Source organism: Colletotrichum godetiae, assembly GCF_030913485.1.
Source record: "Colletotrichum godetiae strain CBS 193.32 chromosome Unknown BDP55scaffold_2, whole genome shotgun sequence".
NCBI lineage: Eukaryota > Fungi > Ascomycota > Sordariomycetes > Glomerellales > Glomerellaceae > Colletotrichum > Colletotrichum godetiae.
Window position 1 is genome coordinate 1574434 of NW_026851250.1, and position 27220 is coordinate 1601653.

A 27220-nucleotide genomic window follows, 5' to 3' on the forward strand; every position below is an offset into this window, starting at 1 on the left:
TCTTGAAAGAAATCTGTCGTTTACTGTGAGGTTTGACGAAATCGCAAGGGCTTATTTGAGTTTCGCAGTGGCGCACCGTTTGATATTGGACGGCGGGAGAGATGGATATGTGAATGCGGGGATGCGGCGGGTCCCGAACTCCTAAGTCCACGCTTATCTACGTCGCCTCACTGCGTCACTTTTCAACATTCGGTTCTATGCTCTCGGCATGACCAAACATTCATAAAGGGTAAAAGTCGTGTATTCTGTGTTGTAAACCTAGATTATTTGGCGCATATACCAGATGCATCCCACTCATCTCGTCATCTTAAGCCGCTTCAAAATTGCAAATGTGAAAACTCCTTCATCATGTAAGCTAACGGGAAGAAAAGAATATGCACCCCCATGAAGCCAAATCAAGACGCCGGTTTTCTGTATGCGCCACGATTCGGAAGCTGGTTCTAAACTCAAAGTTTGGTCGATGAACATGTCGATTACGGCATGGGATCGTTAAGGAACTCGTAGCCCTCCTCTGGCGGGAGCACAAAGGCGGAGATGGCCAATCCAGCGGCACACAGAATCGAGATTGAAGCGCTCACGGTACACAGGATCCAAGAGGAGTCCAGCCCCCAGCCAGGAACCTGGAACTGCTCGTCGTTGTCGTAAAGGTATGCCTGTGAAGAATGGTACTTAGCCTTATTGGGTGTCAAGCGCATTAAGCAGATCACTTACCACAATGCCCATCAGCGTGAACTCGATAGCCGCGACAAATACCAGAAGCCCGCCGAGAACTGTCCAGCCGGTTTCGCGCTTGTATTTGCCACCGCCCATGATGACAAGGAACGTGACGATGGACGCGAGGTGCAGGATGGTCGAGAAGGAAGCCAGGAAGCCAACAGAGCGCCACATTGAACAGAAATAACGTTCGCCATTTGCGCTACACAGCTCCTCGGTCGGAAACACCTGGCATGGCTCGTTGAACCCACTGGAACATGATCGATGGAGACCGATGTGTTTTGAGTATTCCTTGCCTTCGGCGGTCGTCACGGTGTAGGTGACCCAGTGGGGGAGCGTAATAGACGCAATAATCATCGCCGTCGCTAAATTTGCATGTCAGCATAGTCCAATCTCCTTCATTGTCTCGCGGGATTTGTTGGTGTTGTTCCCCTCCGTCTACCATAGCTGCGTGCCGTCGCAGGCCTCCCAGCTGAGACGCGCTCACAAAAACAGCGATGACGATGCTGGGTGGATCCCTCTGCTTTTGGGTTCTCGGGGGGCGGGCGCAAGGCAAAGACTTACCAGCGACAAAGGCCACGAGGGCGGCGCTGTAGACGGAGACTCTGGTCATCTTTGCGAATTGACAGCTGTATAGAAACAGGTCACTGCGGAAGTGTAGCAAGGGCGTTGTTGTCTTCTATTTCCCTCCTTTCTGCCTGGGGAAGAAAAGAAGATGGGTGAGGCAAGAATTGCAGATGGCCAAATTGCCTTGGAAGGAACAACTGGATCTGAGATGGGAAAGCTGGCAGCTGGGGGGGTTGTCTATCAGCGATTGGTGGTGGCCAGACCGGTCGTCGTTATGACGCTACTTGACTGATTCGGGAAGCCGTGGGCAAGCTTGCAACACCAGTTACGTAGGTAGAAAAGATACATATCTTGTCGTACAAGATGATACGAGTTAGAAGTACCTTTCCTCGACAGCAGGAAAACAGCTACAGGCAGTTGCAGCTGCAGCTAAGAGTTACAACGAACATGCATGTCACGGGGACACCTGCCACACCATCCCGCCCCCCGTCTCTCCCATCCCATCCTCTTGCAGTGCTTCACTGCCACTGCTTGCTGCTTGCTGCTACATAGTAGACCGCCCACTCCCCACTACTGCAACCGCCGTGTTTCTGACCAGCAAAGATTCCATTGCTTGGGTGGCATCGCTGGCTTAGTGTCGACCCGATATTGTTAGTGATGGACAAAGCACCATCTCATCTTGCTTTGCCTCACCTTAGCGACACCTTGGTCTTCACCGCTGCGACCCTGCACGGATCGCCATCTGATGAAAGCTCAAGCTATCGCTCTTTGCTACAGTCCAGCTTCGTCGCAGCCTCCCCTCTTTCCCACCAGCAACTCCGGGAGGAACACGCTGTCAGGAAGACAGATGGGCCCGTGAGTCACTATCCGAATGTCGTTGGATTCAAAAGTTCAGAACAGATGTTCAAGACGACGAGATTGAGGCAATGTAGCCTTCTTATGCGACTGCCTAAACCAACCAGGCCTGCCGTGCTAACCGCCTGTGAAACCCCAGCTCTGTCAGACGCCTGGATCGTGGGGGTTCGGAGGCACGGGGGGTAATAAACACCAAGACCGTCATCTGCACCCGCTCGATATCTAGCGACACATCTTCAACGTCGGTTGCTCGCACCACAAAAGGATCGTTGCTTGCGGCTCCGAATGGAAGACTTGGCTTGTCGAAGGACATTTACGTCGACAACAACTATGTCGGCCCCGGACTTACCTATTTACCTTCTTTCCATCAGCTCAATCCCAGCCTCACGGAATAATTCGCAATTTCGCCCTGCTCCGATAACGACCGTGAGGTATTGGAGTGTGGTAGTCCTGCCGCTAAGCTGCCTTGGCACAAGACGCCTAACCTGTGCAAGCACCAGAAATTGAGTCCACGCCAGATCGCCGATCGTCGTTGAAATGCCAGACTCCCGAGAACTCAAATCAGATTGCCCACCCCCTTTCGACTTTGTCAACACCGCTTGTCTCCATCGGAAATTCGACAAAAGGGTCGTCGACGCCATGGAAGTCAAGCCTTTCCTGTTTTCGGTACGTATGCGGACAGCGCGAGTTGCCGGCCGTTGTCCCAGCCTCCACGTGCTGGCAAGCCGTGTCGGCCGCTGATCTCACCTCGGTGAGGCCGTATGTCTCCGGGCCACACAATATCGCCGGTTCGTTGGCCCGGGGTACAGTGATAGTCCAAAGGTACTCCGTACCCGTGCCGCGGGGAAGCATGGGCAGTGAGGCTCAGGGCCACGATGACAGCCGCGCCAAGCTGCATAATCGCAAGGAATGAACGATTGCGAAAGCGACTACAATGAGCGACAGCTTTGAATTGCTCTCGTTTTCTACGCTCCACCAAACCTTTGGGCTCTTGAGTTGACTCAAAATGCTTTTCATCAAACATTCTCGCGAAAAAGCACAGCACCTGCAACCCTCATTTACCCAAGACGCCATGGTCCATCCAGAACATTAATTCTCCCTGACGATGCGCAGACCTGATGCTGCTTTATGGTTGGCCCTGAAGCCATGTGCACCAACGATCGTTGTTTATTGTTGTACCTACCCTCAATTGCCGCACACTCGGATTGGGAGAACCGTGTTGCTTATGGGCACCTTGATTGGCCAAATGTTGCTTGCTTGACAATTCGCCAAGTCTTAACTGAGAGTACGCTGATCACCGGCAGCAACGTTGAACTGATGATGTACGCCTCTTGAGAGACTTTTGTGGCTCAAATTGACTGAGAACTGAGGAACTCGCAACTGTACAGTCACGGCAACCGTCAAAAAATACTCTGCATCGAGAGCGGATCACTGCTCCATTCATCAAGCGGGGACCGGGCCTTTTGCGGTCTTGTCAATTGCTTGGGGCCAGGGTGTTGACTGTCAGTGCCCTGGGCGATCTGTTTACTCTAGGAAAAGTTCGACCGAAATCTCCGCTGAAATCCGATCCGCGATCTCAACAATAGCAGAACGGCGTATTCTAGAATGTTTTGCGGCAATGCCAGGCAGCTGCAATAGCCAGCTGAAGCGGTCAAGCGGGAATTCACAACAAAAAATTTACTCGGAGCTTGATACTCAGGGAATAGTCGATTCTGACATGTGTCAAAAGTACGCATCATCGCGAGGCTAGGCCGCATCGATATACAAAATCCATGCTTGAGAAACATCGAGGGATCATAGACTCGCGGAACCCCACCAAAAGGACCAGGCTCGGATTGCTTGTGATGCCGACCTCCTATCGCGCTTGGGGCAAAGCCTCTTTATCGCCCGTATCTTTGTTCGGTCTGTCTGCTCTGACTCAATTGCCCGGAAGCGGTGGGAGCGCCATCTACGTCCACAATCCTCATCCTATGGAAGAAGGCTTGTGTCGTCCCTGGCTAGCCAGCCTAGGTATTCTTCCCGGATCTGATTACCAACCCATGCTTTCTCGGGAACCATTCACCGCGCTTCGTTCGATCACGCCAGAGGCAGGGCATGCAGAGCCATCCCTCCAACGCGCGACATGCCGCACCAAAGTTGGGTTTATCGGCCAGTCAAGGAACCGGATCGGGGCGAGCTACCCACCACGCCTGAAGCTAAGTCAAGGGTAGCCCCGAATGGAGGGGACAGCAATTAAGGTGAGTTTGGGAAGGTCACCTCGCTTCAGCGCAGGGTCCTCTGTCTCTCTACAATAACTTACGTAGTCCATTTTGTTTTCTTCCTCTTTTACTCGACCGCGCGCTTCGGACAAAATCCCATTATCCCCCGAGCTGCGAATCTTGAACGTCATGGAGTCCTGTCACAACCTTGCTCTTGAATCTTGCTGCTCCCCGCGACTCAATTTTAGGTGATTCAAGCCCAGCTCCGGTACTCCTCATACACAGAAGTGTCCATCTTTTCTCTGGACCTAGGAACGCGAAGCAAGAGCTTATCGCACAACTCTCGACCACGGCGGAACCTGGTCCTCATTGATCGATAACGATAACGAAGTTGACGATTTGTTCCTTGAGCGACGATAGAGATATTTTGCGCCCATACACGAAGCGCATTTCACAGTGAAGTTCACCACTCACGAATAAGACATATCAGAATGGGAGATCAACGCCACCACATGGAGCACCGGCCGGTGCAAACCAGCGCAGTGTTTGTCCTCGGCGCAAACCACTGCGACTCAATGCCGCCTCCCTCGCCTCCTTCACCACCAGTCTCACCCCCAGAAGATGACTTTTTGGAGGAATTGGAAGAACTCAGCCTTGGATCGCCCGACGACCTCCCCGAAAACGATGACATCTCTGCCAAAATCCAGGACAGACTTCACGCCGCGACACACGTTCTCAAGACAGAAGCCGCAGCACTTCGGTCAGTCGCAAACTTATACGAGACAGACCCCGTCGCCCGGGACGGCTTCAACAGAACAGTTGCGGCAATCACACGGCACAAGGGTGAGAAGGGGAAGCTCATCATCACCGGTGTTGGAAAGTCCGGTCACATTGCGAACAAGCTCGTTGCTACTTTCAACAGCCTTTCACTCACATCCGTGTTCCTGAACCCAATTGATGCTCTCCATGGCGATTTGGGCATTATCCAGAAGCACGATATTCTTCTCTTCATCACATTCTCCGGAAAGACTTCCGAACTTTTCAGCCTATTACCACACTTGGAGAAGCCGTCATCATTAGTCATCCTCACCGGACATACGAGACCTGACACGTGCGAGCTTATCAAACTCCGACCGGATACGATTCTTCTTCCAGCACCAGTCCACGAAAGTGAGACATCGTCGTTTGGTGTCTCGGCTCCGACAACGTCCACAACGGTTGCCTTGGCCGTCGGCGACGCGCTTGCCATTGCCGCCGCGCAGGAGCTGCACCCGAGCGTCGCGCAGGTGTTTTCCAAGAACCATCCGGGGGGTGCGATCGGCGCCGCGTTCCGGAAACCTCAGACAATCCTGGACTTGGCCATTCCCTGGGTCGACATTGATGACTCGGAACATCTCTGTGCGGACACCAGCGTCGGCGCGGACCTCTTCCGGGCCGCGTACGACTCGCCGTCGGGCTGGGTCCGGGTTGGGAATGATGTCGCATCGCCGAGTCGCATCAGAAAGTTGGCAACGATGGACTTTGCACGTTGTCTCAGAGACATCCCCCAGCTGATGGTGCCGAGGGCGGAGATGCTGTCCATCTCCTCCGGGACGACGATACGTCGTGCCGTGGACTTTGTGAGAAGTATGCAAGGTGCCGCGGATGACGGCGAGTACGTCTGCACCTCGGATTCCCTCTTGGCCGTTTTGGATCAGGGCGATATGGTTGGCGTTTTGGAAGCTGGCAAGCTTTTGGAGTGGAAGGATTGAGAGGCGTCATTTGGAATTTACTATGTTTGAAATTTACTGTAAGGCATCTCGCATGCCCATTGGAACGGCATGTACGGATCGGATGCGGAACTTGTCCTCGTTCACATTTGCCCTTGCTGGAGGTATGCGGGCGGAGCGTTCATTTGATCGGGAATCATCTGGGAGAATAATTGTCTAGCCTCTTGAAGTTGGCTTTACGACACTGTCTTTAGACACGGGGAAACTGGATCAGGGCCAAAATTGAGTCCGCTGAGTGGCATGGCGAATATGCCCAATCTTTTGTGTTCCAAACCTGTCATGGTGAAATGTGTTGTAACGTGTTCATGATACTGCCCAAGACCCCTCAATGCCTTCTGTGCAATTGGATTGATGCCCAACTATCCCCAAGCTTGCCCGGAAATATCGTTATCAGGTACTCCGTGAAGTTGAGCTGAGTTAAGGCTACAAGCAACATCCCTCCGCCAAGCTCAGCGCGTCATCGAAGCCGCCTAACTCGACGGACCAGCCCAAGATGTCTCTTCGGGGTGTACACCGTAGTAGGGTTGTACACCATACTCCGTACAGAGACAAAGTCGGGGAACGTCCACTAGGGTTACAAGAGTGCTGTTCGGTTAGGTAGTGTGGTATTAGTCCATACTCCAAATAGCCTCTGATGTGTTGGAAAACTTTGTTTACAAAGTGGTCCCAACCTCCCCTCGGTGATGCCCAGTCAGATCGATGAATCCACTTTTGGGCTTTGGAGTGAATGAAAGCTTGCCCCAGACTTCCATCTTGACAGTGCGTGAGTACATTGATCTTTTTCTGGGCAGCAACGAAAATGGACATGGGTAAATGGATACGTGCGGACTGTCATCACTAGAGACTCGGGAAGGGGGAAATCTTGGACGAGATGCACGAATCGTGGATCGGAACGTGCATGACGTGAAAGATGGGGAGAAATGTGCCCCTCTAGACTTCGCCATCAGCCGAATTCCACGGTGCGAGGCATTCCTTCTTCTTTCGTCTCGCTTCCTGCTCCGCATCGGACCCGGGCCAAGGAATACGGTAAGCATATCAGCGCCACGGAGAACCCTTGCGCCGTGTTCTGGGCTTCGGGTGCGATGAGCCGTGTGATCGGGCAGAGGTGGATTCTCCGTGGACTCGGCCGCTAGCTGTGGTAATTTAGAACCTTGCTCCTCCGCGGACGAAATTGCCGTCGCAACGGAAAGTCGAGTCATATGCTAAGGCTGGTGGATAGAGGTTGTAGGGAGAATCAGAATACAATCAGGAAGGGGAAATGCACTCGATAAAGGCATCTGAATCGCATGGTGTAACTTGTGGTGATGATGGCTTCAAAACCGTCGACGCATCAAATACTTCTTCCACAGCAACGATGCGGGCAGCAGGAGAAAACGTCACTAGTTCAGGTCGGTTGCTATGGAAAAGTGAGACGACTTGGCAGCTGCACCAGAAACTTTGAACACCCCCCAAAAAGGAAGAAGGAAAAAAAAAGGAAGACCAGACGAACCACCTACATTAGCGGCTTCCATTGTTCCAAGAGAAGCAAAAGAAAAGGCCTACTAAAACACGGACACTGTGCAATGTCAAGCAGTGCCCTTTGTTCCCTTTTTCGTTTCACTGCGCTAGGCAAGCTTGACCCATTGACCGTTGGCCCGAGGACAGCGCGAAGGAACCAAACGTCTGGAAAAGCTAGGAACGAAACATGGCTGGTTTTTGTGTGGCGGCTCTGGAAGATTGAGAGAGACGTTCGATATGTACGGAGTACGGAGTACAAGTCTGTGGTTTTTGGGGCTGAGACAGGCTTACGTATTATGCATCTTAACTTACTGCTCTGACTGGAATATGCCTCGCTGTCCGAGGATGGATCTTGATGATTTTCAGCGGCCGGGGACGGGGAGGGGCGAAGGGGACTCATCGTCATTGCATTGTACATACCATTGCGTGGATGGACGAGCGTCTAGAACGTCTGGATCAACTTTTGCGGAGAGTCGTAATGATGTACGCAATCCCGCGATCCTACACGGAGGATTATGTAAGTACGAGTAAATACGTTGCAGCGTCTCCCGAACGCATTCAAATCGATGCGGAGGAGTGATATGCCGAAGGGGATTTCTTGAAGAAGAAGCTGCATCGATCATTCTAATCTAGCGAACGGACCCCACTGTGAAGGGTGATCTGTCCAATTTGATGGGATCGCGAATTCTTCTTTATTTGTTTAAAGCTTAAAAGATGAGCGACGGGCCGATCGATCCGCTGTGGTTCTTTTGATGTTCTCGTGCTTCTATTTTGGTCTTCGCGGGGAGGGGGCGAGGACGGGAGTCGTCATCGTCCAGCTCTTGGCGGAGGGAGCTTTAGAGCCGTACTCCGCAAGAAGCCAGAGATGATGTCGTGAACGCGAAAGTCGGATATCTCTGATTGGCGGTTTCGGGCTCTTCTGGGGAATGCTTCACGTTGACGGGCCCTGCTTGTTTCGCCTTTAATCCCGTTGTGAATCTCTCATTGGGGCGGCGTTTTGGCGAGTTGGGGCCCATTGAGCGCGTCAGCCAGTGAGGCTCAGTCCGGGATGATGTGCATGTACCCTGCTTGCAGCTGCGGGCCATGGCTAAAGCTGGAGAGGGCCTGTCTGAGAGAGGTCCGCAGCAGAACTTCTCGCGTATCCGTAGACTCTAGAGTGCTTTTGGAACCGAAGACACGGGTTGAGTTACGTTCAACTCCGCGCGTGTGAAGGATGCTGTTGGACTTCAAATGAAATTCGAAAATGCCGAGGACAGACTGGTGAGGAGATTAGCGGTGGCAATGATAGCTCAGAGACGTCAGACTTGGAGGTCAAGCTGCCTTAGTTCAGACACCAACCACCTGTTCACTTGGAGAACCATCTGATATCCCGCAACCGGTGCAGTGACAGCGCAGAGATATGCAACGGTCTCAATCTCATGTTTCAACTTTTTTGACCACGTCGTCTGCATCAGTCTGTGGTCTTTTCTGTGCGTATTTTTTTTTCCCCCATACTGTGCCCACGGGCGATGGAGCGAGTCACGGGTTTGGACCCAATCCTCGATATTCCGTGAGAAATAGAGTAATCCGAGTGGCACAGTTCGAGAATGCCATATTGGCCTCTCCTCTTTCTCTCACTTTAAGCCCCTCCCGAGTCCCCCTGTCGAGAGCCAGCGGAGCAGACACGGGAAGCACTTGATGGGGGCTCGGGTAGCATCTTTGACATGGCTCGTCGTCAAGCGAGGCGAGATGGCCGGCGGTAAGAACCGTGAAATGACGGCAAGATGAGAAAAAAAAGGTTTGGGAGGGGCGCCTTTTCGGAATCTTGAACCCTTGCTATTCAGCTCGCGTACCCCTGTGCTACGGCACATGAACCCTGTAGCAGTCGAGCACAACCTCTTCATGTCCTGGGGGTTCCTGGTATTGAAAGCCCTGCCAATCTTCGAGATGAGAGCGATGGGGAAAAGTCATGGCCTGGACGTCTGTAGACATAACCAGCCTCCCGGATTTCTCGTCGAGTGATACGGCCTAAGATGGAGTGCCGAACCATGAGTGGCATGATTTGTTGGTTCTGCATTCATCTGCATTCGTCTGGTAGGCATCCGTACCTGGGTGCTCCGTACTCTGTAGACTCCCAGGCATCAGTCAAATGTCACTCGGTCCGCTGCCATCCCCACTTGACATGTTGAACCCCGAAAAAAAAAAACAATGACGGTTTCCTTGATCCGTCGTCTCAGACCGGGTGCCGGCAAGCCCGTTTCTGGCGTTTGTTTGGTTCATGGTGCCTGGATTCTGAGCTCTGGACTCCTGGAGTACTTTCGTACCTGAGATGGTGGGGGAAAAAACCTGTCATGGTGAGAAACAGTTGCAAGCGGTTGCAGCATTTTGGTGGCATCTTTCCCCCCCCAGCCTGACCAGCCACAACATATTCCCCAATCCAGGTTGGCGGTGGAGCACAGGTGGGGAGCACGTCGCCCCTCATTCGCCCAGCCACCACACGCGCGGCCCTGGGACGGCCCCTGCACGCACAGTGCGGTCCACCTCTGGTTTTTCTGGCCGATGGGAGTGCCTTGGCGCAGTCAATCCAGCCTGGTAATCGCTTGCTATTCGCAACCTGAAGGTACGGATACGGAACTTGAGAACCTATTGACGGATACCTTACATCAGGTTAAGCCTAGCCGAACCGGCCAAACGCAGGGCGTACATAGTAAAACTTTGGAGAGCTGAGGTTGGACGGTTAACATCCCAGCAGTTCAGAAAACGGGAAGGTTAGCAGCTCATACCTGGAAACTCGACAGGTCCAGGGCTGTAAGAGGTCTAGGTACCCAAGGTCCCAAGCTAAGCCCAGGACGAAAAGGTTTCACCCAGGTATCTTCACCATAATATTGTAAGGCGAGGTACCTTGGTTCGACAATCCCCCCCCACCTGCCCTCCAATTGACATGGTCTTTTTGCATGTCCATGTCGCCCGCCGCCAAAAACAATCCTGGAGCGACATCATTCATCACTCGCCAACGTCGCACCGCACTGCTCTGCTCTGGCCGTGTCGCTCCCACCACCACCACCACCACCACCACACTCTCTGTGTCTTTTCATCTCACACATACTCTCTCTCTCTCTCTCACGCTTCCACTTCCTTTCTCCTCCTCCTCCACCACATCCGCTGCCGCTGTCATTCATTCCTCGGCTGAAGCGTTGATTCACGTTTGACTACGTCCTCGCTTTCCTTTCCTTCTCGTTATCCGTCATCCAGATCTTCATCTTTTGTTCATCGTGTTGCTCCCGGTGCGCTCCACCGTCACATCTGCTTTCCTCGACCTCGATTGTTTTGATACCCGTCTCCAAAGGCCCCTCGACTCCCATGTAAATAGCTTCCAGACAAGCTATTCTCTCTCGCTTCTGTGGCTCATCGACAGCCCTGATCCATTGCCTTTTTCTCGACTTCACATCATTACAGCGGATTTGAACTTGTAAACAAACCACTTCTTACAACAGCGCAGCAAACAGCAACCGCCAAAACACCGCAGCCATGGCGGCAGCCAAATCCAAAGCCCACCCCCTCAATGGGATGCACACGGCCGGAATCTTCGCCGACCCCACCGTCGACGGTCCCTTGATCGGAACTCTAGTCGCTATTGTCGACCGCGCAAAGAACTTGCCCAACCGCAAGACCATTGGAAAGCAAGACCCCTACTGCGCCGCTCGTCTCGGCAAGGAAGCCAAGAGGACCACAACAGATATTCGAGGAGGCCAGACCCCCAGATGGTAACCACATTTGCCTTCTTCCGTACTCCGCCCTATCAACAATTGACCACCTACTAACACTGCCTTCTTAGGGACCAAGAGCTTCGTTTCGCCGTCCACGATTCACCAGATTACTACCAGCTCAAGGTGTCCGTATTTCACGACGACAAGAAGACGGATCTCATCGGAGAGACATGGATTGACCTCAGAGACATCATCGTACCAGGTGGAGGCCAGAACGACATCTGGCGCAACCTGGCGTTCAAGGGCAAGTACGCCGGCGAGGTGCGCATGGAGATTACATACTACGATCAACGGCCCAAACCCGAGAAGCCTGTTGCGAAGCCCAGGCCAGTCGACGCAGAGCCGACCGACAATTATGGCGGTACTATTCCCCGAAAGCAGATCAAGCGACGACCGCTGCCATCCGATCCCTTCACGGGCGAAGCTCCCGCCGGCCCAGCCCCGGATCTGGCACCAACCCCGCCTCGAGCCGGAGGTCCCAGAGGACCCAAAGAAATGAGCGCTCCTTCGCCAACAGCTTCAGAGCTCAGTCTCTCGGGGTCGCGGCCAATGCCCAAGGGTCCCAAACAGCAACAGCCTGCTCAGATACCTACGCAATCGCCTTTGCAAACTATCGAGTACAACCCCAGCCCTACTCCAGACGCTTGGTCTAGCCAACAAGACTTGCATGCGCAATCACCCCAAGCTGCCTTGCCGCCTGCGGAAGTTGCAACACAACACACGCCAAGACATGAGCGCTACGACAGCCCCAGCTCCCACCATGACGAGAGAGACTACAGCCCGAGATACTCATCCCAGGAAATTGTCAATCAGGCTCACTACCGTCAAGGCTCCGAGCCGCCGCATGATATGCTCTACTTGGAAGATCAGCGCCATGCTTCGCCTGCTGAGGATGATCGCCCACCACCTCCGCCCGCTCACAGAAGCCGGCACAACAGCGGAAACTCACAAGACATGGTCGTGAGGGGCGCATATGACACGCCTCCCAAGCCAGCTAATGCTATGAGGCAGGATGTCCTCAGAAACGAGGCCCATCGGGCGTCCGTTTCTACGGCAGCCTACCCCGGAAGACCTACGTACCGTGGCTTCGATTCCGCACCTGCGGTAACAAACGCGCTGCCGGCTCCCGAAGAGCGTCATCACGAAGCAACGCCGCCGAGACATCACTCATATGATGCCCACGCAGAGTATAGATCCATGCAACCGACAGTGGAAGATGTACCGGAATCGCCCAACACCGCCGCGAGTAATGCTCAACGCAGAATTTCTCGCGCACCCCAGTACGATGAGCCCAGTTACCGTCAGGATCAGATCCAGCCGCCACCGCAACAGCAGCATCATCAGTCGACCGAGATGACTCGGCGCCGAAACTCCCATACGCCGCAGTATGACGAAATGGGATACGATCAGGGATACGATCAGGTTCCCAGTCCGGCGCCGTTGAACATTAGCGGAAGGGGAAGCGCGAGCTCGTCTCGCCAGCGCGGCCACTCACCGCAGCCAAGCTATGGCCGAGGGGACGAGATGGGACAAGGTGGACGCTATAGCACCTCCCCACGACCCGAGTTTCAGCCGAGAGGCGACGAGTTGGTGTTTGCCGGAAGAGGCGCTGTTTCTCCTGGCCACTATAGCACATCGCCGCAACCAGACTACCAGCAAGATTATCAACCAAGAGGCGACGAGCTGGTTCTGGCTGGCAGGGGCAATGTCTCTCCCGGCCACTACAGTACTTCACCGCAGCCCTATCGGGGTGACGAGATGGTTCGCCATCAACAAGCTTCCCCTATCGCCTCGCGTGACTTCGCCCCAAGTCCCATGGACGGATCGTCTTATCACTCGCATTCACGAAGCCAGAACCAGTACACCTCGCAGAGGTCCGAATTGGGGGGAACGCAAGTCACAGCTCACGGCATGCCCGCCGTGCCATCTTCTCTAGTGCCAGGCGTCGATCACAGTGTCTCTCAGGATATCTCAGAACGCATATATGAGGAGAGACGTCAACAACAACGGCGCTACACCGATCAGAGCATGACCACCCCTACCCGTGGAAGACAACATAGTGAGCCAGTCGGTTACGATGGAAGCTACTCGAATCAATCATATGTTCCACCAGGTTACAACCACCGCTCTTCTGTGGCGTATGGTGCTCCACAGCCTGATATGAACCGGGGACGGGGTGTATCGCCCAATCCTATGAGAGGTCGGGGTGCGTCTCCTAACCCGATGATGGCAAGAGGCGTGTCGCCAAACCCCCACGGCACCAGGAGGGGCGTATCGCCCAATCCCATGAACATGTCAATGGATAGAAGAGGAGCTTCGCCTCAACCGCCCCCACAGCACATGAGGTCGCGGGGACCTTCTCCCAACCCTCATCACACGATCAAGCGGAAGTCTGTTAGTCCCGCGCCGCCTCTGTCTGATCATCGGAGACTGTCCGGCATCCCATTTGGGCCAGATTCGTACGATGCTCTTAATCCGTCGCTTTCAGCTACCGGAAGCAACGTCTCACGGCCGGATCCCGATGAGAAGATTATCACCCACGATGGACGTGAGATTGACCCTTCAGATCACCTGCCTATGGACACATGGGCGCCGGAACCCGAGCCCAAGGGGCCCAAAACCCCAGCTACGGCTTCTGTCCGCTCACGAGCGTCACCGGCCGCTACTCAGGCAATGCCGCCGACTGGCCGTCGGCAATTGCGCATTGCAGGTCGACCTCAGTCTCAAGCATCACCGGTCACATACGGCTCTGATCCATACCACGTCCCGGGTACCCCGCCGAGTGGAGGTCGAAACCGCTTGCAGAAGAAGACACAACGCATGTCTGCAATGCCTTCGACATCGCCGGCGGGTTCTAGCCCTCTGGCCCCTATCTCGTCACACAACTACCAAGACCACGGTAGCGACTTTACGCCGCCGCGTCTTCCTAGGGCAAGCACATGGGACTACCCCAGCGAGAACCATGCACCGCAGTATGGTAACTCTCCTGGAGGTGGATATGGTGGCGCGCCCCCGATCCCGGCCAAGGTTCCTTTGCCCATCATGAGCGGCGCGAATGGCGATAATGAGTGGGCTTTGATGCAGGAAATGAGCCGCATCGACATAGGCGCCGGTCGCTCCAGGCGTCATCGTCACTACTAGGCGAAACTGATACGGCGTACGAATGACTAGGTGATGTTTATACGGAGTCTATGTAATTGTACTATATAATGGTAACGGGTTACGCTTTGAGCGTGGAATGGTTTCGTTTGAATGAATTGGGCAGCACGGCTTGGGCTACGGGGTCGGACACGATGGGTTGATAATGCTGTAGACAGCCGGAATTCCATTTCTTCATATTCAAGATTTGCCGCCTCCATGGTTTTGTCTGTGATCATTTCAGGTAAGATCTCGGTTGGAAAGTGTTACCTAAAATGACTTGATGGTTATTTGATCTTGAAGTCTTATTTTAGCGACAACCGTGTTTGGGGAAGGCCGATCCGTGGCTGTCTCGGGAAATGGTGCCCGCGTCGTTTAGTCTTGCCATCCCGTTCGGCTTCACCTTCTCACCTTGTGAGAAATCTCACGCCACACTCCCGTTCATGTTGAGTGGATTAAAATCCGTCCGACGCCCTTCGCTTGACGAGCGTCAAGGAAATTTCCAATACCCAACGAATCTTGCAGCAATAAAAGAGCTCTTGCGTTTGAATCTCTCTTTACCCCCTCCCGATCTCATTTCTCACTGACTTATACCACCGCCACCACCAGTTTTGACGACTGGAGCAGACCTCTACTCAACCACGCATTCGCGACTCGTAGGCTTCATGTCGGAATGGGTTCCAAGACACCCGAAGATCAGATTCCCGGAGGCAATGGTAAATTATCTTAAGCCTGTGGCTTCTTTTTTTCGGTCTTCATTTACCGGTGATTGCTAATTGATGTCGTTCAGGCGGGTCCACTTCGTCCGGCATTTCCTCCGGCGGAGAGCCGTGCGGCGTGCACCTCTCCCGCGACGGGGACGGCAGCCTCGGCGACGGAGGCGATGACGACGGCGACGATGACGAAGATGAAGTTGTCGCTGGCTCCGGATCGCTGAACGAAGTAGCAGACAATGGCAATGATGACAACGACAATGGACCCAAGAAGAAGAAGCGAAAGCCTAGAAAGAAGAAGAAGAAGGCTTCTGCCGGGGCGACTGCTATGAAGCAATCTGACCCTCCGAGGGTGCCGCTGAGCGAGCTTTTTTCTTCGGGCTCGTACCCGGCTGGTGAGGCGCAGGCTTACACCAAGGCCCGGGACACGGATGCGGATACTGGCGTCAACACCGCACGCACGACGGCAGCGGAGGTGCGATACCAATCCTGTCCGCACCTTGAGGACCCGAGCCTCCTCAACGACTACCGTAAAGCCGCCGAAGTTCATCGGCAGGTTCGGCAGTGGGTTCAAGAGACGGTGAAGCCCGGCAAGCAGACCCTCCTCGAGATCGCTACGGGGATCGAGGACGGGGTGCGGAGTTTGCTGGGGAATCAGGGGTTGGTGGCGGGGGATGCGTTGAAGGCTGGGATGGGGTTCCCTACGGGCCTTTGTCTTAACCATGAGGTTGCGCATTATACGCCGAATCCCGGACAAAAGGATGTGGTGTTGAAGTATGAGGATGTGATGAAGGTTGATTTTGGGGTGCATGTGAATGGGTGGATTGTGGATAGTGCGTTCACGATGAGTTTTGATCCGGTTTGGGATAGTTTGTTGGCTGGGGTTCGGGATGCTACGGAGAGTGGGATCAAGGTCAATTTTCCTCCCCTACTACTCTACTTTCGGGCGAGGAAAGAAAGCTGATATGTGACTGTTACAGACTGCTGGCATCGACGTCCGCATCTGCGACGTCAGCGCCGCGATCCAGGAGACGATGGAGAGCTACGAGGTTGAGATTGGCGGCAAGACGTACCCAGTCAAGCCGGTGCGGAATATCTGCGCGCATGATATCGCGCGGTACCAGATTCATGCGGGCAAGTCGATTCCGTTTATCAAGAACAACGATCAGACCAAGATGGAGGAGGGGGAGATCTTTGCGATTGAGACGTTTGGAACGACGGGGCGTGGAAAGTTGTATGATGATGTGAGTTTTCCCCCTTTTCTGTAGATTACTTTCCAAGTGTCTACAGTGGGATTATACCGCGTGTTCTCGGTGTAAGAGCTATGTGCAGGAGACTGACGGCGATGAGTAGGTCGGTATTTATGGATATAAGCTGGATTACGACGCTCCTGCTCAGGTCAAGTTGCCTTTCGCCTCTGCAAATCGTCTGTATAAGACGATCAAGGAGCAGTTCGGAAGCATCGTCTTTTGCCGTCGGTACCTTGACCGTCTTGGTCTGGACCGGTACTTGGCTGGTGTAAGTTTTTATCAAGTCAAATTGAGGTTGTGGTCCTGAGAGAGAGAAGGTGGTTGACTGACGCCTCGGTTCCTTTTACAGCTTAAATCACTGGAATCTCATGGCATCCTTGAGTCGTATGCACCTCTTGCGGATATCAAGGGATCTCAGTCTGCGCAGTTTGAGCATGTAAGTTACAAATCCTCAACATGAGGCCATGATGAGAAGTGATTGAGGAGACTAACAGACGCAGACCATCTTACTGCGCGAGAACAACAAGGAGATCATTAGTCGAGGGACTGACTATTGATGAAGTAAGTGGGAAGACCCAATGTTTTTCGAGAAGAGAGAATCGCGGATTGCTAGTGCAAGAACACGAATTGACGTCTCAACACGTCGTTGGACATCATGGCTTCAACGCCGCATGATTGAGGAGTTGTGTTTCATTTTTACAGTTGGGTTGTTTCAACACTTCTCCACGTATGCTGGCACAGGTGTTCAACACTCCTTTGCTTCCCTTCACTTCGTTTACTGTAGTTATCATCTTCTAGTGCTTCTAGTGCTACTGGCTCTCGATAAGATGGCTTTGAGATACCTAACAGGAAGGCTATAAAACGTAATTTGGTCCTTGTATTGCGTTACTACGCAGAATAAGGAACAAACAGGAAAACGGCTTTGATATCCAGAGACCCCATATAGAGCAGTTGTTTTTGGCCGCATCGATTATCATGCCATGGTGAGAGAAGGCAACATGCCTCTCTGTCATCAATACGGAAGTGAGTCGTGCTGTAGAGCTCATAACACATTGTCAAGACGGCAAGACCCAGTATCGGTGAAAATGTATCGAATCCCTTATGTTTCTATGCCTGTGGATTTCTTCTATAAAGCTTGAAACTTTGAAAAAGCTGACGGCCCTGACACAACCATTGGTTGTTTGGTTGATGTTTTTGCATTTTTCTACCAAACAAAGTTTTATATGATTGTGCTCTAGTGTTTTCAAAGAGCGAAAAGGGCGATTGATGTTCTAAACAGGTTTCTCGTACGTGGTCCATCTTGTTACCGTGTATCTTAGCGAGATACGTGTAGCCTGATTTCTCCGTCCTCCAGTGTCTCAAGGGATACTTGGTATGGAATGAAATCCCTCCCCCCAGCCCTTTCTCTGAACATTACCTTGGATTGAAGAGCATGCACCATTTCAACGTACTGCTGCTTCACATGACCAAAAGCGTCGGGACTTGGCGTACTACCTCTCGCACCATATTGAAGTAGAAGGTCAGCCATTGCCATCCTGCGGCTAAATCCTATTCTCACGGACTTTTCACCAAGCGGTGCACGCTCTGGTATAAACATGTTGTGAAGCAAGCTGCTACCGTTGCTTCCCATCGTATTTGCGTCTACTCCATACTGAAGCAGTAGCTTTACTAAACGATGATTTCCCCGGCGAACTGCAGCTCTTGTAGCCTCTACAAGAACATTATACTGTATGCCGAGTTGACAGGGATTGAAACGCTTGAGAAGCAGCTCGACCGCATCGAAGCTACCGAATTGTAGTGCTACAACGGCACTTTCGTAGATGATATCTAAACCAATGTCGTCCAGAGGCAACAGCTGAATGATCTTGCTATGGCCTGCACGAGATGCAGCATAGAGAGGGTGACACTTGTAGTTGACATCGATGAAATTCAGCGCTTCGTGGTGAAGGAGCAATTTGAAGACGCTTTCATGTCCGTTTCCAGCCGCAAGGCTCAATGCACTCATTCCAGAGGCATCCGTGACATTTGTCTTTGCCCCTCTCTCTAACAAGGCCTTTGTAAGATCGTAGTGCCCTTCTTGAGAGGCTGGAAGAAGAGCGTTGCTAAAATATGCAACTGCGTCCACATCTGAAATCTTGTCGAGTAGCATGTCGCTGATTCTGGGCGAGATGCCCTTGAATGCCTCTTCCAGGGCCCACTCGCCAACTTGGATACTTTTGCTAAGAAGCAACTCGACAGCGGCTCCAAACCCACGAGCCATGGCCCTAGCTAGAACATCGGCGCCAACATACGACAAGCTTACGACCGCTCCTGCCTGTAGAAGGATTACCGTCACATCAAAATGACCATTTGAAACAGCGCCACTTAGAGCGGTTTCACATGGCATTCTGACCTGTGGGTTTAAGTCTGCTCCCCTCTCAATGAGAAGCTGTACAATGGCTTTGTGACGATTGGTTGAGGCTGCCACGGGAGTGGTACTGCCCGATGCATTCTGTGGATGCAGGTCTACTCCATTGTCAAGGAGAATTTTCACAACATCTTCATGGCCGCTTCACGCAATGGCCATGAAGGGCACTGTCATGAGATCCACCTAGTGCATTCAAGTTTGCTTCCTTGTTGATGAGAATTTGCACAATACCCTTATGACCATGCAATGCAGCGATTTGAAGTGCGGTGCTACCATTCCGACTCTCTGCGTGGACGTAGTCGGGGTTCATCTTCAAGATCTCCTCCACAGCAGGAACTACGCCTTGAAACACACTGTAGTAGAACAAATGGAGAAGGCCTCCACCTGCTACTATAAGAGACCTGGGCGTAGATAGGTATGCTTCTAGGTATACTCCCAGGTCGATATGAGCCACCCACTTCTTCCGTCGTCGGTAAGAGGAATATTCTTTCACAAAACGAATCAGTCTCAAGGTTCGTTAGGGCACGTCAAAGATAGCGACCAAGGGCGCTTTATGAGTACCGTCCATGATCTACGGAAGAGGGAACGCGGTGTTGGTGAGCTATCTAGAAAGTGTTGTCGACCGCATCATATGCTTGGTCAAGTAGCTGTTCACTACATGCCCTTCTTTCTTACCTCTACGATCTCAAATCTCACCAGCGCCTTCGGGGGCAGGACCTGGGAGAATCTGCCTTCAATCCTAGACAAGCAATAGAAGAAAGAAAGGTGTTTCCACATCTGATGGTTATCCACACCAGGTTCGTCCGGACATGGAAGGGGTATTCGGACGCAATCGGACCGTCCGATTAAAATGGGCACGTAGTGCCCGGAGTGCTTCAATATCCAGGCTCCGTCATAGTTTTGCGAGAAGCGCCGTCGACGGATGACGAACGGGCAGTATGTGAGCTAGAAGTACGACCAGATAGAAGGTCAGAACGAAGCTTTTTTCGACATCAAGACTAGACAACTTATAGCCTTATCGGATGAATGAGCCAGCGGTTGGGGAGTATTTGGGGGAGTGGAACAGGTAGGGACTGGGCTCACAAGATAATGACCGACTCTGGAAAGTAACGATCCAATAGCGAAAGTACCGCTTCCTAACCCAAGCGCTCTAAAAACCAAGGCAATGACCTGGATAAGTATGATGGAGATAATGACCACACTGAAACTTGACCAGAGAGAGGAGAGGATTGTATGATAGACGACAAATAAATTGTAAAATATGAAACAGGCCATGGCACGCCAGCTACCAAAAAGTATGGGGAAGTATGGTGCCGGCACGGGCTGTGTAGCTCCGTTGACGATGAAGGCATTGATGGTAAAGCCGTGAGGGCGTGGGGGATTTAATCGTCGGTAGAAACAAAGAAGGTGAATGAGGAGCGCATTTCTTCTGGCCAGGCGATCAACAAGACTTTCTATGTCCATTACTTAAGGGTCGTCACTCGTCTAGCAGTGTTTCAATAAGTTTGTAGAGTCTGACTATGATGAAAAATGGAAACATGACGGGGCTGCGATACTCATTTGTTCTGCGTCTCTTCCTTCGTGGCCATGGAGCTGTGGTCGCTCGTCCCAGGGTTGTGGCAGGTATAGCATTGTTCGAAGAGAGATTCGAGCTGGAGCCGAGTATAGTGGCTGACCCGATCTAGTGATCGCCCAATAGTACGTGGGTCATGAAGCCGGCTTCTTTTCTGCCCGGTCTAGACATGAGCTGCAACGAATCAGACCCTGTTTTGATGTGCTTAAGGTAGTGAAGCTGAAAGGTCATCCATCAGGTAGTTGGTCATGTGTGAGCTCTCTTGCTGGCTGGCACCGGCAGGCAGATCCCCCCTAGAGGCTCAGCCTGTAGTCGCGATGAATGGCATGCAAGAAGTGATGCTGCCACGAAACGATAAGTGTGAATTTATTCGCTAAAACGTAATCTTGGTACCGGTATGTTTCGCCGCCGCACCCGTCAAACGCGCAACCATGAGATCGTCCTGCGCCTTGAGCTCGCCCGCCGGAGCCTTGGGCTTCTCCGTCTTCGGGGGCCGGGGCGCCCTCGGCTTCCTCTCCTCCGTTGCGTCCTCGCCGCCCTCCTCGCCATCTCCCCTGGCCTTTTGCTCCTGCCTCTTGGGCGCGTCCTTGCCGAATCGCTTCTTGTACCTCGTCTGGTCGTCCTCGGCGAGCTCAATCTTTAGCATGCGACCGAGCAGCTTGTTGACCCACCATTTTCTCAGCTTGAACTTCTTCTCTTCCGTCTTCTTGTCTTCTTCGCCCTCAGCCATCTCGTCGTCGCCGCCCTTGTCTTTGGAGGCGACAAAGTCGTCTTCCGTCTCGATTTCCTCCTTGATCTTGACGAATCCCTTGACAGCCCAGCCGGCGGACTCGGGCTCGCGGAACTTAACCCAGCCGTAGCCCTTGCACTTGCCGGTATCCTCAAAGGTGGCGACCTTGACCCAGTCGATCTGCCCGCACTTTTCAAAGTGCTGCCACACGTCGTCGTCGGTCGTCTTGAAGCTCAGGTTGCCAATGAAGATTTTGCTGCTCTTAGGAACCTCCTCTTTGGCGGCCGCCGCACCAGCGCCACCGGCGGCAGCAGTCTCCTCTTCCTTCTTCGGCCGCCCCTCGAAGGACTTGGAGTCCTTAATAAGAAGCTTACGACGGCTAAGCTCGGCCTCGGTAAGCGCAATGGCAGCGACCTTGGGCGCGACATCGTTGAAGTCGACGTAGGCGAAACCCTTGTTGGAAGGCTTGTCCTTGCCGGCCTGCTTCGTCGTGGGCATGTGTAATCTCGTGATGGACTCCTCGGTGATCATCTCGCCCGAGTTATCGATCAGCCACTTGCGCAACTCGTCAGGGGTGACGAAGAAGGGCAGGTTGCCGATCCATACGCCGTGCTCGGAGCGGGCGGCGGCCTTGGCCTGGTCCTTCTCCTCCTTCTTCTTGGCTTCCCTCTCGTCATCGCTGTCGAGCTTAACGGGGAGCTTCTTCCCCTTCTTCAGGGCACGCTTGGCGCGCTTGGAGGGGGGTTCGGGGGCCTCGAGGTCGACTTCGATCTCCTCAGCGGCGGCAGTGGATTTGCGCTTCTTGGAGGACTCGGGGGATTGTGTTGGCGCATCTTCGACTTCGGCTTCAGCTTCAGGTTCGGCCTTGGCCTTGGCCTTCTTGGACCGCTTCTCTGGTTCGGTGGTCGCCATTGTGAAAGATTGTGAGCCCTATGATCTCGAAGGACTGGTTGCGCTCCAATAATGACGGAGAGTGATTCGAGATGTTACTGGAAACCACCGTGAGAATCTCGCATTGAGACCCTTGGCCGCTTGGGCCCGGAAGTTTTTTTTTTTTTGTTCCTGGACCACAATCGATAAGGCGATAAGAGAACGTGAGCGGAACCCGGTGGGTCCCGACCGCTCCACCCCGCCGCCGAGGCCTGCTCACCGAGGCAGACATGGATGGGCCCAGGTCAGACGGATGTACCCAGACATGTAGTGATACTTGTTGGCAGCTTGGGCTGCAGCGAGCTGACCCTGTTTAGCGGTCGAGGAGGCTGGCACTTTGCCCGAAAATTCGCGCCCTGCATATTTGGCAGTACCTTCATGTCCTACATGACTAAGAAGCGGATACAGTAAGGTGGCCATGATGCAGAAGGGAAAACGAAGAAGAGGAACAAGAAGCGGTGACTGAGACTTTTTCCCGGGCCTCAGATTTGAGTCTCTGGGTCTCTGTTGTCTCTCTCCCTTTGACTGTGGATACGGGCTTGTTGGCAAGTCATTTCTCGCCCGGGTCAGTTGTCTTGTTTTGATTCAGAAGATAGCAGTGCGGCTCAATGTAACCCGACGCAAATGAGGAATAAAGTGCCAACTAAGGACTTGTCGTCAAGGACAATGAGGGGCATCCACTTTGTGGCCGGGGAGTTCCAGGTTCTTTGCCATCAAGGGACGCTGGAGAAGGTTAGAGTGGTTGGAAGGCGTTCATGGATGATGATGCGAATGGGGCCACCCGCGACCCGCTTGCCTTACTTTACCTAAAGTGCCTTTTGCGCGGGTAATCGTAGAGAGTTGAGATGAGCATCTATGTTGCAGAAGGTAATTAATTGTGCTTTGACAGCTCGAATCCAATTGCGAGATACGGATATTACCCCTAGAATAAGGTAAAGTACAACCGGTGAGTGGGCGAGGTAACAAAGTCAGCTGAAAAGGAGGCGGAAGAGAGAGTGGAGAGTTGTAACTAGTAAGCCAAGGTACGGTACCCTACCTTGCGTGCTTGCCTTCAGAGTGAGACTCCCGACTCAAGAGGGCGAGAGGGAGAGGGAAAAAATAGTCAGAGACAACCCCCCACCAGTGGCAGAGGCGCCAACGCCGCCGGATTGGCGCCCCCCATTATCCACTCACGTGCGGGCGATTCCCGACGAATGGGATCCGCCAGTCACCCAGACGAAACCGCCCAATGGCCGCCATCCCGCTGCCCCCCCGGTCACAACAACTCGCAGAGTGCAGAAGTGACAACCAATGCCGCCTCGATAAGGTGTGGTCGTGTGCCTCGTCGAGGTACCGTAGGTACTTGTACATGCTTGCCATTGGTGGATGGTGCCTGCTGTTTCGGCATAGGGCATCCATCGGGCCCTTGACCGCTTCCGTTTAATATTACAGGCGGCTTGCAGCAGCTCGACCCAGCGGTGCTGCACCCTCTTTCTCTAGGCTCCCCTCTCTTGTACGGGAACATCTGCAAGCTACTTACTGTGAATGCAGTCGGGTCAAATAAGGCAAGGTAGGTAGCACTCCTCTTGCTCTAAACCCGTACCCAGGCCCTTTCGAGTGTTTCTCTATACTTCTGTGTCTCCAGGCCTGCAACTCGGCACAGAGAGTGGATAGGTGGGCATCCCATCCAGCCAACGCACGTTGCTTAGCTAGGTCTAGGTGGTTCCAGCGATCCAGTGACCCAGTTGCAGGGCTTGCAGCAGCAAATCCCACGCCGCCATCTGAGCAAGGTCCAGCAGGCCCAAGCCTACCAGGTTAGTCCCCAGCAGCTTAGGAGTGTACCACTGTAAAGAAGGCGAGAGGTGCGGTACAAGCACTGAAAGAGGAAAAGGCCCTTTTTTCCCTTTCCTCCAGTCCCCTTCGCTTCCTCAGGTGTGCAGCGGGTGCTATCCCTCGCTCCGTTCGCCTCCATCGTCCTTCTTTTCCTTTGCCCAAATCCTCCTGCCGGCTGCTCTTCTTTCCCCTCAATTCACCCTCTTCACAAAAAGCCCACAACAATCAATCCAAACAAAAACCCGTCTTCCCGTCTTCTTCCCGACTTTTACCGCCCGACCGACTCATCTTCAATCAAGGCAGCTCGAGCATCTGGTCGCACCTAAATTGTTGTCGTCGTCGTCGCCGTCGTTGTTGGTCGCAACTGTCGTCGTCAGCCAGAGTCAAAAAGCAGGAAGCCTCCCGCCCGACTCCGACCCCCCGATCTTTCGGATTCAATCACAACATGAATGTGTTGCTGTCGTCACAACCGCCTCTCTTCCAACACCCCCACGATCCAAACCGCATTTCTCCCTCTCGTTCTTGTGAGTATTTTCCCCATCGCCATTTTCTCCCTGGGCTGGCTTAGCATGGGGCGAAAGACAGTTCTTGATTTTCTTTAGCACCCGCTACCCGACGACTCGTGCATCTTGACGCTAACCCCTATACAGTGAGCCCATTTCACAACATGGCCACCAGCCGCAAGCGCAAGGCTGACGAGGACGGTGATGAGATGTCCCTCTCCCCCCGAAGCTCCCCATCCACCTCATCGAGACAACTTCAGCGCCCGTCGAAAAAGGTTCGCTCGAACGAACTAGTCGGCCGCCCACTCACCCTCCCCCGACTGCTGGAGACTCTGGATCCGACCGCATTGCGAACCGTTCTCGAACGAATCTGCGAGCGTCACCCTGACATCGGCCAGGAGGTCGTCAGCAGTGCCCCTCGCCCGACAGTCGCTGCTGCCCACGGCGTTTTGCAAGAGTACCAGGACAAGATGAAGGTCGCCATTCCGTACGGAGAGACTAGTCCCGACTACACCTACTACCGGGTTAAGGCGCCCCTCACGGCTCTGATCGATGCACTTCTCGACTTCACCCCTCAGTATCTCCCCCCCAACGAGAACCAGACCACCGTTTCCCTGCAATATCTGGACGGAGCCACCAAGATTATCCACGCCCTTCCGGACTGGGAACCCCAACAGTATCGTCACCACAAGGAAAACGCATATGACGAAATCGCCAAAGCCTGGGCCCTGGTCATCAACGAGGCGGCTAAGCGCGGGGGCGGTCTGAGCTTGCACACCGGAGGATGGGACCAGACCCTGGCGAAACACCACGATATCTCGGGCGGACGCATGGGCACGGCGATGAATGCCATGGCGACGAGCGTCAGCTGGATGGCAAACGGGGGCGCCAATGGACAACAGCCCGGAAACCAATCCTCGGATCCGAACTCAATCCTTAACCAGCTCATGTCTGGCACATACGGCGCACCTGTGCGTGTCGGACCTTGGTAGAAACTCGAGACTGGGGCGACGAAAGAACAAAATCATCCGAACGTCAAATAATAAGCATCGCCGCAACATCGGCGGCACCCACTGAACATATCACGACGACTATAACGACGGCTTCTTTCCTTCATTACTTCATTCAGCATGGGGCGGCAACGGGCATAGACATTTGGGTTCCACGGACAACTTTTCTGTCAGAACCACGAGAGGGTTGGGCGGCGTTTTGTCATTTTCTGTTGATTTATGATATCCCTTTCCTGACGCTAGTTGCGAGTCTTCTTGCGGTTGGGAATTGGGGTGTTTTTTCTCCCTCTTCTCACCCTGCGGTTGACGAGGAAATCGAGTCACGCGTTTCTCATGTAGGTAGTTAGTCTTGGTTTTTTAGGTTTTAAGGGACAGCATCCTGGGGACAGCAAGCAATCGATGATCCCACCCGCTTGGGAGAGTTCAGTCCACACATCACTTCTAATTACCGCCTTTGATGGAGACGCTGCGTCGGTTGATTGAGGATGAGTGAGAGCGAGAGGCTTTTTGTAATGAGAACAGACTAGTTCAGGCTTGAGTCGTGCAGGGCAGATAACGGTTTCAAAGCAGTTGGCTACTTCATGTTAGTGTAGCATGGAATTTAAGGTATTAGCACGTTGTATTCATGCAAGCGTACGTGTTCCACGAGTCGCTTAGTTTGCGTGCATCCAAGACGGCACATCTGTTTCAACTGCCCACTGAGTCGGTGACATCCGCGATGGCCACATGCGTTCCCCTTATCAGTCGAGAACAAAAACGGCCTGCAGCAGTCTTGCAGGTTGCATGTTCGTGTATTTGGCGTTGACAAACACCTAGATTCATGAGGGAACTAGTTGTAATCCGATGATGAAAAAGTATCGGCAGACATGTATGGGTGTTCATTCTGATGCAACCCCTCTTCTCTGTGCGCGCCTGATCATCGTCAGCCTTTTCACAGATGCCGGGCCCGGGGAAAGCCGCAGCGCCCATGATCGTCGCCGTCCTCCCCGGGCTGCCTCTTTCTGCTCTCTACCGACTATGAGCGAGCCCGGCAAGGCCTCTAGTTTACATGTTGAGACTGCTCATTTTCTTTCCCCGGTTCGTGCGCTTTGGTCATGTTACACCAAAGCACTCCGACCTCTCCGTTCCCTCTTTCGCTCCGATGTTTCTGGTGGCATGTCCCTGTTCAGCTTCTTTTTTCCCCTTGAGTGTGTATCGTGTGTTGTGTATCGTGTGGTTTGAGCAGTAGACTAAACCCTTCTCGATAATTCGGACTAGAGTCAAGAAAGGGCTGAAACTCGTCAGAGATGCACGTCTCTCGCCGGTGGTGATGAGATTGGATCTTCTCCTCCCCTTTCGCCGATTACGAGATGACCCTCCAACCTTGCGGGCATTTGGGGTGCACCTGACATTGGCCGCGCCCGCTTAGCTCCCACACACACTGTTTGGCTGCTCCAGGGTTGCTCCAGGGAAATAAAGCTTTTGAACCTCGTTTTGGCGGCAGATGGCGGGGTAGGTTTGTGGAGGCTCTTACTCCAATCGTTCGCTGTTCGGACGACAGCGGCACTGAACTCTGCTTGTTAAGGTGCCTAGGTCCCCTCCCTTTCTCCCCCGCCCGCTTTCTTTTCAGGTACTGCCGCCGCTGAAAGTACCTGCTGAACCCCCCGGGGGCTAGGCCTCAGCCCTGAGCTGCCGTCAGGTACGGGTGGCTCCAGCCAGTGTTAGTGGGGGCTTATGTCATGTGTCTCGGTCACATGACTACCCGTCATTGCTGCCTCCCGCGCTCGACTCGACGCGTCAAGGCAGGCGTTGATGTGAACGCGCGCCAC

At 53.4% G+C, this 27220-nt stretch overlaps 7 protein-coding genes across 7 annotated transcripts; 4 read left to right on the forward strand and 3 right to left on the reverse strand.

The window, feature by feature from the left end:
- Positions 1-219: 219 nt before the first annotated feature.
- On the reverse strand, positions 220-1500 carry BDP55DRAFT_643678 (uncharacterized protein). The gene is made up of 3 exons (XM_060573521.1): positions 1279-1500; positions 712-1079; positions 220-653 (listed from the first exon to the last, which is right to left on the reverse strand). The coding sequence occupies exons 1-3, from the start codon at positions 1325-1327 to the stop codon at positions 474-476; spliced, it is 597 nt and encodes a 198-aa protein (XP_060436381.1). The 5' UTR covers positions 1328-1500; the 3' UTR covers positions 220-473.
- A 3004-nt stretch (positions 1501-4504) lies between these two features.
- Positions 4505-6421, forward strand: BDP55DRAFT_138450 (SIS domain-containing protein). The gene is made up of 2 exons (XM_060565545.1): positions 4505-4582; positions 4746-6421. Exon 2 carries the CDS (start codon positions 4826-4828, stop codon positions 6083-6085), a length of 1260 nt encoding a protein of 419 aa, XP_060436382.1. The 5' UTR covers positions 4505-4582; positions 4746-4825; the 3' UTR covers positions 6086-6421.
- A 4686-nt stretch (positions 6422-11107) lies between these two features.
- On the forward strand, positions 11108-14487 carry BDP55DRAFT_723135 (C2 domain-containing protein; the record flags this gene model as incomplete). Its single annotated transcript, XM_060578707.1, has 2 exons — positions 11108-11343; positions 11415-14487. 2 exons carry the CDS (start codon positions 11108-11110, stop codon positions 14485-14487), a joined length of 3309 nt encoding a protein of 1102 aa, XP_060436383.1.
- A 670-nt stretch (positions 14488-15157) lies between these two features.
- On the forward strand, positions 15158-17004 carry BDP55DRAFT_723136 (peptidase M24, structural domain-containing protein; the record flags this gene model as incomplete). Its single annotated transcript, XM_060578708.1, has 6 exons — positions 15158-15200; positions 15275-16110; positions 16178-16441; positions 16551-16715; positions 16797-16883; positions 16948-17004. The coding sequence occupies 6 exons, from the start codon at positions 15158-15160 to the stop codon at positions 17002-17004; spliced, it is 1452 nt and encodes a 483-aa protein (XP_060436384.1).
- Positions 17005-17762: 758 nt separating this feature from the next.
- On the reverse strand, positions 17763-18833 carry BDP55DRAFT_626187 (ankyrin repeat-containing domain protein; the record flags this gene model as incomplete). Its single annotated transcript, XM_060571602.1, has 1 exon — positions 17763-18833. The coding sequence occupies one exon, from the start codon at positions 18831-18833 to the stop codon at positions 17763-17765; it is 1071 nt and encodes a 356-aa protein (XP_060436385.1).
- A 1481-nt stretch (positions 18834-20314) lies between these two features.
- On the reverse strand, positions 20315-22206 carry BDP55DRAFT_643697 (uncharacterized protein). The gene has a single exon (XM_060573522.1). The coding sequence runs from the start codon at positions 22067-22069 to the stop codon at positions 20801-20803; it is 1269 nt and encodes a 422-aa protein (XP_060436386.1). The 5' UTR covers positions 22070-22206; the 3' UTR covers positions 20315-20800.
- Positions 22207-24344: 2138 nt separating this feature from the next.
- On the forward strand, positions 24345-25394 carry BDP55DRAFT_689595 (Cut8 six-helix bundle-domain-containing protein; the record flags this gene model as incomplete). Its single annotated transcript, XM_060576757.1, has 2 exons — positions 24345-24423; positions 24550-25394. The coding sequence occupies 2 exons, from the start codon at positions 24345-24347 to the stop codon at positions 25392-25394; spliced, it is 924 nt and encodes a 307-aa protein (XP_060436387.1).
- Between the last annotated feature and the right edge of the window lie 1826 nt (positions 25395-27220).